Source organism: Sphaeramia orbicularis, chromosome 4 (assembly GCF_902148855.1).
Source record: "Sphaeramia orbicularis chromosome 4, fSphaOr1.1, whole genome shotgun sequence".
Taxonomy (NCBI): domain Eukaryota; kingdom Metazoa; phylum Chordata; class Actinopteri; order Kurtiformes; family Apogonidae; genus Sphaeramia; species Sphaeramia orbicularis.
In genome coordinates, this window is record NC_043960.1 from 51,882,236 (window position 1) to 51,895,429 (window position 13,194).

The 13,194-nt window shown below is 38.3% G+C and overlaps 2 protein-coding genes across 6 annotated transcripts in view; both read left to right on the forward strand.

Annotated features, from left to right (window-relative positions):
- The first annotated feature begins 15 nt into the window (after positions 1-15).
- Positions 16-3,192, forward strand: aldh7a1 (aldehyde dehydrogenase 7 family, member A1). 2 transcript variants are annotated; one of them, XM_030132626.1, is made up of 2 exons: positions 16-103; positions 916-3,192. In XM_030132626.1, the coding sequence occupies exon 2, from the start codon at positions 921-923 to the stop codon at positions 2,547-2,549; it is 1,629 nt and encodes a 542-aa protein (XP_029988486.1). In that variant the 5' UTR covers positions 16-103; positions 916-920; the 3' UTR covers positions 2,550-3,192. The 2 variants fall into 2 exon arrangements, with proteins under 2 accessions (XP_029988486.1, XP_029988487.1); XM_030132627.1 differs by lacking the exon at positions 16-103 and adding an exon at positions 160-178.
- Positions 3,193-4,253: 1,061 nt separating this feature from the next.
- LOC115418044 (guanine nucleotide-binding protein subunit beta-4) overlaps positions 4,254-13,194 on the forward strand; it is a 33,261-nt gene continuing 24,320 nt past the window's right edge. Inside the window, exons 1-2 of one of the 4 annotated variants that reach the window (XM_030132349.1) lie at positions 4,254-4,395; positions 9,494-9,574. The gene's annotated coding sequence lies outside the window, so the exon portion shown is untranslated. Of the gene's footprint in view, positions 4,396-4,653; positions 4,672-9,366; positions 9,575-13,194 lie in introns of those variants that run through there. The other 3 variants (XM_030132350.1, XM_030132348.1, XM_030132351.1) reach the window with 3 other exon arrangements.

Genomic DNA, 13,194 nt, shown 5'->3' on the forward strand with positions numbered 1-13,194 from the left:
GCACAGCAACACCACTTCCGCTACACCCGCGACGGAAGTATTAAAGTGACTGCAAGTACTTCCATGCTCTGAACGGACGTGGCCTTACGGACTAGATATCAACGTGAGTTAAAAAAAAAATTAAGTATGAGTTCTCTAAACTTTCTCCTTTGTCCCTAGTCCCTAGTCAACTGATGGTGTAAGTGCAGAATAATTTACAGCGTGACGAAATGACTTTGTGAAATCTTCGGGACCTTGAGTCACGGTCGGCTAAATTTAACAGGATTGATTGCAGCCGTAATGTCACTGTTTGTAACTGTAGCTATCGTATTATGTCACTACGCCAAATTAGAATTTGCATGGGTAGAGGCACGAAGTCATTCGTGTAGTCAGATGGTCAGTGATTTTAAAAACTATAGTAGTAAAGTTTTCATTGTTTCATAGGTAAGTTTAGGAAGCCTCGTGGGTGTTGAAATGATTGCGCAGGCGCAGTGTGGACATGGTTGAATAATTCTCAGGACAGCAAGGGTTATATAACACATAAGAACATTTATAGTAATTTAAATAACAACTGAATTTAAGTAAATCCATAAGCTTTACTGTCTTTATTTTTGATTTGCTATTGCTTAACACCTGTTCCCTGGCATTCCTTACAATGTGTGAAAGAGTGGAAGCCAACTCAACTTTCTACACTAACAATAGAGAGATTTAGAGTTGTAATTATTACTTAAAACTATTTTCATAAATTTGAGAATTTAATCAGAGAATCAATAACACATCTGTAATTCAGTCTGAAATTATAATTTGTGTTTTCAGCCTATGATTAAAAAATTTAATCAGATTTTTGTATTGGAGTGTTCTGTCTAATAATTAATCAATGTTCTGCAATTTTGTTGTTAACTTGTAAAATTAATCTTTAACTTTCTTTTCCACCAGCACCCATGCAGCACTGCTTGACTCTGACGATTGCCCGACACAGCAGGCTCCTAATCAGAAAGAAATTTGCATCAGTTCACTGCCAGCATTCAGCAGCAATGTCAGGGCTCCTGATTAACCAGCCCAAATATGCCTGGCTGAAAGAGCTGGGCCTGTCTGAGGACAACCCTGGGATGTACAACGGGAAGTGGGGAGGCAGTGGAGAGGTCGTCACTTCATACTGTCCTGCCAACAATGAACCAATTGCCAGAGTAACCCAGGCTACTATGGCTGAGTATGAAGAAACTGTCCAGAAGACAAAAGAGGCTTGGAAGATCTGGGCAGATATTCCAGCACCAAAAAGAGGGGAGATTGTAAGACAGATTGGTGATGCATTAAGAAAGAAGATTCAAGTCCTTGGGAGCCTGGTTTCTCTAGAAATGGGCAAGATCTATGTTGAAGGAGTTGGGGAGGTTCAGGAATATGTGGATGTCTGTGATTATGCTGTTGGTCTGTCAAGAATGATTGGTGGGCCCATCCTGCCTTCAGAAAGACCAGGCCATGCTCTGATTGAACAGTGGAACCCAGTTGGTCTTGTCGGCATCATCACTGCCTTCAACTTTCCTGTGGCTGTCTATGGCTGGAATAACGCCATCGCTCTGACCTGTGGTAATGTGTGTCTCTGGAAAGGAGCCCCGACCACGCCTCTCACAAGTGTTGCAGTCACAAAGATTGTAGCTGAGGTTCTGGAGCAGAACAATCTGCCAGGGGCCATCTGCTCCATGACCTGTGGAGGTGCAGATATTGGCACAGCTATGGCCAAAGATGAGCGTGTGGATCTACTTTCATTCACTGGCAGCACTCATGTTGGTAAAATGGTGGCTATGATGGTACAAGAAAGGTTCGGTCGCAAGCTGCTAGAGCTTGGTGGAAACAATGCTATCATTGTGTTTGAGGACGCTGACTTGAACCTTGTGGTTCCCTCTGCTGTGTTTGCCTCAGTGGGAACAGCTGGCCAGCGTTGCACCACTACCAGAAGACTGATGCTGCATGAAAGTGTTCACGACACAGTGGTTGAAAGAATTGCCAAAGCCTACAAACAAGTCCGCATTGGAGATCCCTGGGACCCCAGCACTCTCTATGGACCTCTGCACACCAAACAAGCTGTGGAGCAGTACCTGGCTGCTGTTGAGCAGGCCAAGCAGCAAGGTGGTACTGTCATTTGTGGCGGAAAGGTGATGGACCGCCCTGGAAACTACGTGGAGCCCACCATCATCACAGGGCTGGCTCACGACGCTCCCATTGTCCATACCGAAACCTTTGTCCCAATTCTCTATGTCCTAAAATTCAAGACAGAAGAGGAGGCATTTGCCTGGAACAATGAGGTCCAGCAGGGTCTGTCCAGCAGCATCTTTACCAAAGATATGGGCCGTGTTTTCCGCTGGCTTGGGCCCAAAGGATCCGACTGTGGTATTGTGAATGTCAACATTCCTACCAGTGGAGCTGAGATTGGAGGAGCCTTTGGTGGAGAGAAACACACAGGAGGTGGAAGAGAGTCTGGCAGTGACTCCTGGAAGCAGTACATGAGGCGCTCGACCTGTACAATAAACTACAGCAAAGATCTTCCTCTGGCACAGGGAATCAAGTTTGAGTGAAATTAGTTTGTGGCTAAAGCCTTAATGAGCCTACATGCAACACTACATATTTTTAGTGGCGTAGTGTTTCTGAGAAAATTTAAGAAATCTATTGTATTTTTACATGTTGAAAGGTCAGTGCAAATTTACGTGTTGGATTATAGGACCTGTCATTGTAGCTGCAAACATGTCTGTGCATATGGTTTTTGCTATAGGTATTAATCTTGGATGTGAAAGGACGATTTAAAAATTGTTCATTGTTGGAAAAAGGTCAAATACAGTTCACCTATATGAGTGCACTTTTCTTCAGTCACTTAGTGACTGCTAGATGCATGTTCCAGATGCTTTAGAGATATATGTATCAATAATCTCATCTTTATTAAAAAAAAAAAAGCAAAAATTTAATGTCTGAAAAACATCAGAGCGAAAGGTTTAGATGTGTATCATTATCATAGGTGTCCACAATCACTATGAAATGTGGTTAACAGTGCACACAATAAGTTAAGTCTTTCAGAACACACATCTGATGGACAGTTGGAGGTTTAATTGAAAATTGCTATTGTTTCAACTCTGTTGCTTCAAAAATACACTCTGCTGAAAATGTAAAATGACTTAAGAGTAACAATGTGCTTTTCAAACAATAAATAAAAGGGCTTCTTGTTGACATTAGGTGTGTTTGTTTTTTTGGGGTTTTTTGGTAAACTTATAGAAGATTCAGTGTTAATGGGTCCTCAATCCTAGATCCATGAGACATGAACACTTGGGAAGTTAGTGTGGTTTGATTTAACATTTATATAGTTTGCCGCATTTTGTTCAAATTCAATGGATGATATCTATGTGGTCTTAGAATACAGTTCATGTATGCATGCAGAAATGGGCCTGGGGGTTCTGTGAGTGATTTGTCCAGACACTCTGCTAAAAACATCAATTGTATGATCATGTTTAGGCTGTGGATCTGCAAATCAGATCTTTTTGTCAGTGACTGCTATCTGGTTTTCATTTAAGGCAAAAATCACGTGGAATCTATTTTGAATCTGGTTTGGTCAACTTCATCTTTTCCTTATATATAAGGTGCTTCAAAAAGTTCATGGAAAAAGAACAAAGCTTTGACACGGTTTAAATTACATGGCCCTCATAACTTAAACCGCTGCTTCTAACTGTCCTTTTTCTGCAAAGTTTTGAAGCCCCCTTTTGTGTGTGTGTTTATATATATATATATATATATGTGTGTGTGTGTGTGTGTGTGTGTATATATATATATAATATATATATATATATATATATATATATATATATATAATTTTTTTTTTTTTTTTTTTTTTTTTTTAATGAACCTTTAAGTGGCTTCATCCTGAATCCATCAGCTGTCTTCCACCAAAAACATGGTGGAATCAGGCAGAATACATCTGGATCCTGAAACAATGTTTCCTAAATATGAGAAATAAAAAAAGAATCCATAAAACTGTTTTTTTTTTTTTTTTTTTTTTTTTGGTAACATCAAAACACTGTATGGGAATATATTATATCCAAGCAGTTCTTCTTGTGTCACTATGTTCATCATAAAAGAGAGCAGCTCTGTGATTTCTCCTGTAAAAGAAAATAAATACACCCTGTCCCTTTAATAGAAATAGTACTCCATCTCCCATCCTCTGTGCCCCCCATAGACTCTCCCTCCCACTCAGCTGCTCTCCACCTCATACTCCAGTTCTGCCTCCATCTCCATTTACTGCTCCTCCCAGCAGCATCTACACCAGACTGAAACCAACAACTGAAACTACAACGCACTGTGTGACTCATAATTAATACCATTCAGGACATATACAGAGAAAATCTCACTTAAACTGCTTCTCATCTTCCCTGGAAAAAGGTATAAAATCTTCAGTTCTTTTTCTAAATTCAGTTAATTTTTTTGTGAGTTTATGTTTGATTCTTCAATGTGCAATTCACTACTACAATAGAATACCTGCAAATTGTTAACAAAACATTATTAGAAGATCCTAAAACTGTACTGGTAACTTAGTTAAGATTAATATGGAGGTGATGTGGAACTATTAATGCCAGTGGGTGGTGATTTGATGTTGCTCTTGTCAAATGCAGCTCTACTTCTGGATTCACAGCTTGTGTTCTCAGGCAGCTGTTGGAGGTAAAACCTTGGGTCTTTTCCAGTATTCTGAACGTGTGGTGCACCACGTCAAGTCAAAGTAATTGTGGGCTCATGGTGATCAATTAATGATCATTTGGTATCATAGTGGTGCTGCTGTTCTTAGAGGTATTTGTAAAGAGTGGTATTGATACATCAAGGTTGTTTCCCACTTCTTTTATTTATTTTTTTCCCATACTTGATTTGAGTGATTCACCTCTCAGGAAACGAATGCTTATGTTTATGCTCAGTGCTGTTTGTTGCACCCCTGATTTACAGAAGTGTCTGGGATTCCCCACGACTGAAACACTCTCACTTCTTCTCTTTTGCACATTTCCTCTACAGCTTCTGCCTGAAACAAAAGCTATGTTTCAGTCATTTTCATTCTGCACCAGATGTCTCTTTTCATTCATATTTTGCACATGTAATAGCAGACATGTTACCTTTCAAGATGGATGCCAGTTGTTTATGCTCTGTTTTAAAATAAAACTATTTTGTAACATAGAAAACTCAGGTACTTTTCACGTACAACATTGGCTCTCATGCAAGAAAACTTTCCACTTCTGTGTTTAGTATGATGGTTTTGTACGATTTGCCATGTCAAATTCAACAAATAAACTCTAAAAATGTGTAAATTACATGCAATGAGACATCAACTGTGTCAAAAAAAATGTAGGGTTGTCAAACTCAAAATTCTTTTCAAGTAGTAAAATATACTCCCTAGCAAATCTATAATATTTGTGTTTGTAGCTGAAAAAAATCTAACTAAGCAAAAATGGGGAATGTGGCAAGTTCTCCCAAATAATTTGTATGTAGCACTTAAAAATTTTGTTTATATGATTTTTTTTTTTTTTTTTTCATGAGCTTTTAAAGGTAATTGGTATCATTTTTGTTTCTCCTATTCGTTTGAATATAATCATACACAGTAATATTGTATCCACATATTCATTGCAGTTAATTTTATGATTAAGATTATTCTTGTTCTTTCTGCAGAAGTGTAACAAATGACACTTTTAAATCAAATGACTCTAATACTAAGTGTAAGAGAATATGATTGTCCAAAAGGCCACTATAGTGATTATCTTGACAGCCATTGTGTTGATATCTGCTCAAAACCGACATGTTTAAAACCTCTCATACAAAATGCAGTGTCTTTCATTCATCCATTTAGCAGCAGTAGTTGACTTTTTGCATCACCAAACTCTACATTCTGTGTCCTGCTTGTCAGTAGTGTGACTCTTAACACTACAAACATTACCACGAAAACATGGAGGCCACTTCATGGAAATGTTGCCCTGACAGTCTCATAATCCAACAACAGCATTGAGATTAGACGAGGAATGAAAACAGAGAAGGAGGAAACGGCTTGTCGTTACACTCTGGACATCTAAACATGATCTGAACTGATTAGCTCTAAAACTGTGTCCATCTGATTTCCGCCAAATAACGTTATGTTTTGAAGATGCACTGCAGAATATGTGTTCTCCTGATTACTGTAAGAGCACACATACTCCAGTCCATCCTATGAATTTGTATTAACAAGATGCACAAGTATAATATGAAAATTCCTAAGCTTTGGAAATGATTACAATATGACAGTATGAAGTGATAGATCATTATGCTATGTTTGACTGAAGATGGATCACTTCAACTGGGCCAGTCAAGCTCAATCTGTGCCAGTCAGCAAGTAAAACTCTAACACTGTCAACATCTATTTTCCTCATCACACAGAAAGAGAGAGGAAGATAGAGTAAGAGAAGTGGTGGTGAGCCTGGCGAGGCACGCATATTTAAGTCACTTTGCACTCTTCAAGAGGGCCCTTTTTTCAATAATCCATTATGCATAGCAGCTCTGGCTCTCCCTGGTATTTCTCCTACCTTCTTGACGTCAGTTGCCATTTGTGAGGGTTACTCTGGCAACGGCCAGCCTCCCCGGGAGATGTCTGTTGGATAAGACGGCCCTGATAAAGCCTTTTAAGGTCCCAGCGTTGCTACACCTTTTAATTGCCTTTGATACAGTGAAAGTATTACAGGGAGGTTGTCAGGGTGCATCAGCACATGTGAGAAAAAAAAAAAAAAAAGAAACGTGCAGATAAAAATAGTCATTGAGGAGGTTCAGAATGACACCCCATTATCTCCACCTGATATGATCACCCACGTATCAGGCTCATTTTTAAGTATTTCTGGATGCGATAGCTCTAAATATGAAATGTACTTTACTCTCATTATCCATCACATAAAAGACATACATTACCAATTTTATATGATCAAATAATACATAAAGTCCACTCAGCTCATTGAGCCTATGAAGCTGTCATTATGAGATAATATGTAAAGACAGAATAATCATAGATGCAGCCATTAAACCGTGAATTCCCTAAGACATGAAAAGATTTGTTTGCATATTATTGTTTGACCTAGTGCATTCAAATGTACCAGATAACAGGCAGCAGATAACAGTAGTAGCTATTGCAATTTTGCATTGATGCAAAACATCAGGGGGACAGAAACAGATGAAACATTGTGTGGATAAATTCCAACTTGTTGTTGGTTTTTGGACATTATTACACATGCAGTAATAAAGGGTAATAATTTCTGTTGTATCCAAAATTAGCAATAATATTCAGATAACTTCATTGAGCTGACAAGGTGTTACTGTACATTGAAATCCATTACATGATCACTACCCATGCTGGATTTGCACTCATACAATTATTTCTCACATAAACACAACAATACAGTTGAATTACTGTACACAATACCTGTTCTGAGCTCTGAGAGGCTATTTATAGCCACTCCAACATGTGTGCCTTTCTTTTTTTTTTCAGACACCAGGCTATTGATGTGCTATTTTTACAGTGTCAATTTGCTCCCTCCCCCTCGCCTTTGGTTGCCAAGCAATGGGCTGAGGGACCTGATTGGTTGAGGATGGGCTTTTGGACACCCTGACTGATTCTCAGCTGGCTGATGAATTCATGTCACTTTTGCTTACTTGTGGAAGGGTGAAGAAGAAAAAGAAGAATATAGTTAATCTTATAGATTATTTTTAAATTAGACAAATGCAATTGACAGCTCACAAAAATGCGGAGTTCAATTCAAATCCAGATGCAATGCAGTTACGTGACTTATACCTACCTTGTGCAATCAATACTGAATTTGTTAAGTAACTGCAGACATGACCTGACAGAAATCTTGGGCAAACCAGAATTATGTCATTCTCTGGTTTTTGTCATATCTTGTTTCAGAGTACTGTCTTGCCACATATTAAACAATAACAGTAAAATTATTCTCTCCATGTATTGATTTGTGGTTATGATGTGATATGTATCATGCAGTAGGAAGGTATTCAGACATGTCGAGAGCAGTCTATAAGATCACCTCCTTTCCTAAAAATAGTAAAGTGGTTATTTCTTATTTAAGAACACTACTTTACATAAAGTAAAGGATCGTATTCATACTAAACTGTATCTGACTAATAGCAAATTTACATGTTACTCTAATAAATCACTTCCAAATACAACTAATATCAAAACTCCCAAAACATTTGGTTCTGTTATCATGCTTTTCCTAATCCTCATAATGTGTTTGGGGGTGGGGTGGGGAGCACACCTAAACTACTGCTGTGTGTGAATTCAATTAGACTTAATCTGACCCCATGCCATTCCGAAAGGAAACCAAGGGCTGGGCAACTTTCATCTCGCCTCTATTGATTGTGGCTTCGTGCAGAGATATGGAAAAGCCTATCCCACTGCTCCCTTTCATTGGCCACATTAAAAATTCATCCTGTCCTAATGGAGAGAGATCCTTTTCAATGAGCCCACTGCCGGCTAACCGTGGAGCACCGGAGTGAGACTTGGCACAGCTGTCTCCCGGCGCAGTCTTTACACAATTTAAATTTGGGGGATGATTTTAAAAAGAGAATTATATATATATATATATATATATATATATATATATATATATATATATATATATATATATATATATATATATATAATTTTATTTATTTATTTATTTATTCTCTGTGCCAAACAGAAGTACTAACATATTTTCCACTCTGATGTATGGGTAGACTTCCCCCATATTCTACAAATTGTAGCCTCAGAATGCTTACTTGCATTGTATATAGCACTTTGTATCCTGTAGATGTTACTTTTAAGAAAAAAAAAAAAAAAAAAAAAAAAAAAAAACAATGCTGGTTACAGTTCTCAGGTAGAGGTTTTCACTGTAGTTCAACACCCTACTTTCACTGTGACACGTTAATAATGCTTTCTATTATTCTGACGTATTCATTGTATTGGCAATTTAATAAATCAAGATATAGAGTTCACTACATTTCAGTGTGAAAAACAGTCTCTGTAAACGTCAGGTAAAATCCCTTTCATTCACTATTTCTACGTACTTTATGGGTTTAATAGTCTATTTGTTTCCTGTATCCCATTCGGTTCCTTTTTCTTGAGGGGGCTGACAGACAATACCATTTCACCCGTGAGGTTATACAATCCACTTCAAACAGTTTTACAAGCAATTACAAACATCAGCATGAAGTGGACTCGAACTAATATATAAATAAGGCCTATTTTCATAAATGTTCGATTTTTTTTAACCTCGTACAGTCGCTGGAAAACCCAAAGTATTCGTGTATATGCCTCTGCGCACCCCTCGGCGTAGGCTGTTGCCATGTTCCCACTTTCATGGGTGTGGTGATTAGCTTGCTTAGTGAAAATTTTAGTCAAATCCGACCCGAGTTGCGCTCGCCCCTGACCCTTTAAACTGATTAAATTGTCTTAAAATTAACTCGCCTTCCTTTACGATTTCTGTCACAGCTGGGACCATGGTTGTCGTGTGAAAACGGACCAGTGTGACACCGACTGGAGGGACGGACAGAGCCTAAAAGCCTGTTTCAGGTAAGGACGGGGAGACTGTCTTCATATTTTGGTGCCTTTTTCTGCTATTTCCTGCGTTACTCACGGCCTCTTTATTTTGCTTTTTCATACATATAAAAGGGAATTCACGAACACATACCCGATCTTACATACTGTCGGTGCTCAGAGAAGCAGTGTGCCTCTTGTCAGAACTGTTCCACGGCTTCCATTGCCTCGGTGCTGTGTTTTTTCACTGTTCACTGTTATCCAAATGCGGCCTTTTTACATACTGTCAAATGACTCTTAAGGCGGAACTGCAGGGGCAAACCTTTCACTAGAAGACACATAACTCTTCTTTTCCCATTTCATACAGCAGTTTTGTCATTTGTACTCGCACGATACCCTGCGTAGTGTTTTTTCTGTGCTATTAAATATACATGACAGTCCACCGCCTTCATCCGAGCGGCAACTGGTAGCGTGACGGGGCGCGCGACTTGGGCTGTGTGTTGCTCGTGCCAGACTCCACTTGTATGAACTGATGAAAATTGTCCACGATCATTTCATACACCGTATGTGTTATGACTTTTATTTTATTTCGCAGACTCGAAGTCCAAAAGTAGACAATACACACACACATGCCACTGAGATAAAAAAAAAAAAAAGAAGAAAAATCATAGATACACCATGTCAGTCAGTAGTCAGCAATTAAAATACATATAGTTGTGTGTGCCAGTATTTCCAAAAGATGGAGTTGTACCTTGTGTCACTCAGATTAGAGTCAGAGACATAATGATTCCATTCCTAGATCCCTTGAGCCTGCACATGAACTTATATATAAAATTCCTCAGCTAAGCATGAAAAGTAGGAACATTACATGTCACAAAAAGATAACTTGCACTTTCCCACCTTGGATATTTCAACAATATTCTAAGAGCGCCATTATATGCAACCTTAATCTTATGTCGTTACACAGGGATCTGGTCATTTCTTGTATGTTCCTCTCGATCAGTCTTTTATACCGCCCGATGGGGTCTGTTACGACGATTGTTTAGCACCTGGGGATTGTTGTCATGTCCTGGATTTGTAAGTTTTAATAGGACTAATGGTACCTCTTTGTACTGACTCACTAAATGCACTGGAAGCGGGGCTGATATTGTAGTTGATCAATCACACTTAGCCAATAACATTAATCAGTGTACAGCCAGGTCAAGTCATGTATTCATCTGAAATACTGTGATTTCTCATGTTGCCTTTTTTACATAATTGTGAGCAGTTTAGTCAGAGAACATGGACAATTAACTTGGGAAACTATGACAAAATGAGCTACTTAAGTTTAATCTCCAATGCCATTTAACCTTAACTGGATAATTTTCTATTGCATGATGCATAATTAAATCTGAAAAATTTTAATATCACCCAGCACTGGCTCCAGTCATGTTTGGTAGTTGTTTCAGTGGCATGTCACAAAACCTGTAACTACCACACCTATGAAAACTAATGAATAAAAGTGCAGTCACAGCTGAGAGTTTTGATTGACTCCTGTCCACAGCCTGGGTGATGTAACCAAAGCTATTGTCATGATAAAAATGTCAGTCAAAAATAAATCGATTTTAATGATTATTATGACAAATGTCAAGCCAGTAGTTCTTTTCCTTCTAAAGGTTGATTTCATGGTCTTAGGTGAGTGTCGGGGAAAAAAAAGAAAAGATAGTTGGAAAAGACAGTCATTTGTTGTTTTAAACTATTTGGGTGTTGCAAGACAAAAAGGGCTTAAAAGATGAAAAAGATGACACTGACCTACAAAACAAGATGGAAAGGACGGAAATGACTTATCAAGACTAAAACACAACTGTAATTTCTGACGATGATTTAATGCTTCTTATGTTTTTTTCCCCCACTGAATTTATTTTCATTTAAATCAAAATAAGTAAACGCTTTTGGTATCAGAACACTTACTAAACAGCCAAATGTTTCATAAATTTAGACACAGAACATTAAATAATATTATGAACAATTACAAAGATAAAATTTGTAAAATCAAGTATATCACAAAATAATTAAATGCAGTGTAAACCAAATAAACCCTTGAGACAAAAGGAAAATTTTGTCATGATAATGATGTTTCATAAAAAATATTATTGCAATAAATACTGTGGATAAAATTTAGATGATGTAGATATTTTTGCTTAAGTGCAACTGCATTTTTGTCTGGAGATTGAACCTTTGATCTAAGTAGGTTTCAGTGCTAGTGTTCTTTAGTGTTTAAAAGAAGAAAAAAATAAATAAATAAAGCCTCCTCACACTAGTTTGGAACAGCCAAACACTCTGAAGTACTGAGTCAGGTAATCTGTTCATTTAATAAAAATATACTTATTTACTACCATCATTGAGGTATGATGTGTTCATGTGTCATAGTGAAGGAGACGCTGCCTTTTACCTTGCTGGAAACTCAGCAGGTATTTCCTCCATTCTGCGGATGTTTGGAATTGTCAGTGGGTTTGGCTTGAACAAGTTTACACCTGGTTGAGTCGCCTACTTGGCTCCACTTTTGACTTTCACACACTAGACTTCATTTCCTGCTCATTTTCAGTGGGCCTCATGCTGAAATAGGTTTTACGATAAAACATGTAAAGGGAGGATCTGACTTTTTTTTTTTTTACTTTAAGGTGTTAACAAATCATTGATCATCTGATGGGGAAACATTTGTACAAGTATTGGTTATCATAAATAAAAGAAAGGAAAAAAAACATAGTTACTGACGAATTTTATCAGGGTGTGGAGTAATAACTCGTTCAGACCTGTCTTTTCCTGATGTTAATTCCCTAACATCCTGACCATTTCATGTTGCTGAGCCCCTGTGGCTCCCTCAGTCCTGCTGGTCTGGGTGCAGCTGCTCTGCCTGCACCTCCTGCTGTTCAGTTAACCAGTACTTGTGCAAGAGCCAGGCAGATGTGAGCAGTCTGCTAGAGTCCACCAGTAATTGAACGGCCATATAGTAACGATTGTTTAGAGCAGAAAAAAGCAAATAGATGATTGACTGACTGATGTCACCACTGCAAAACATACTAAGAATAAAGAAGACAAATTAAGAGTCTTTATTTTATCAGTATATAGTTCACACATGTAGACATGCATCGTAGACATGCATCGCACACCCAAATTGACCTTCTGCATTTAACCCATAACTAGAACATGCAGGAACACACCACACACTACAGACTAGGTGCAGCAGGCTGCCATATTAGGTGCCCAGGGAGCAAATGGGGGGGTTAAGTGCCTTGCTCAAGGGCACATCAACCAACAACTCTCCGAACTGGTGACCCTTCGGTCCCAAGCTGACTCTCCAGGCAACTGTCTAGCCTTCTAGCCCATGGCTGTCCAATTCTACAGTTGAATTTGGACATATAATTCACAGTAGGGATGCAACGAGTTGACAAGCAGTCAATGGAAAAATTAGTCGAAGGCTCATTTAGTTATCAACAGTTAGTGACATCATGCACTTTTGTTTATGAAAGTGCATGGGAAAGTGTTTATTTTTTTATTGCTGATTGCAGCTCTTGAGTATTTATTTGTTTAACAAACTTTGTTAGACACTGTAATTGTTATGCACAAAATGTACTTTTGTGTAAGGGGAAAAAAATATTTCACTGATGCTGCAATAT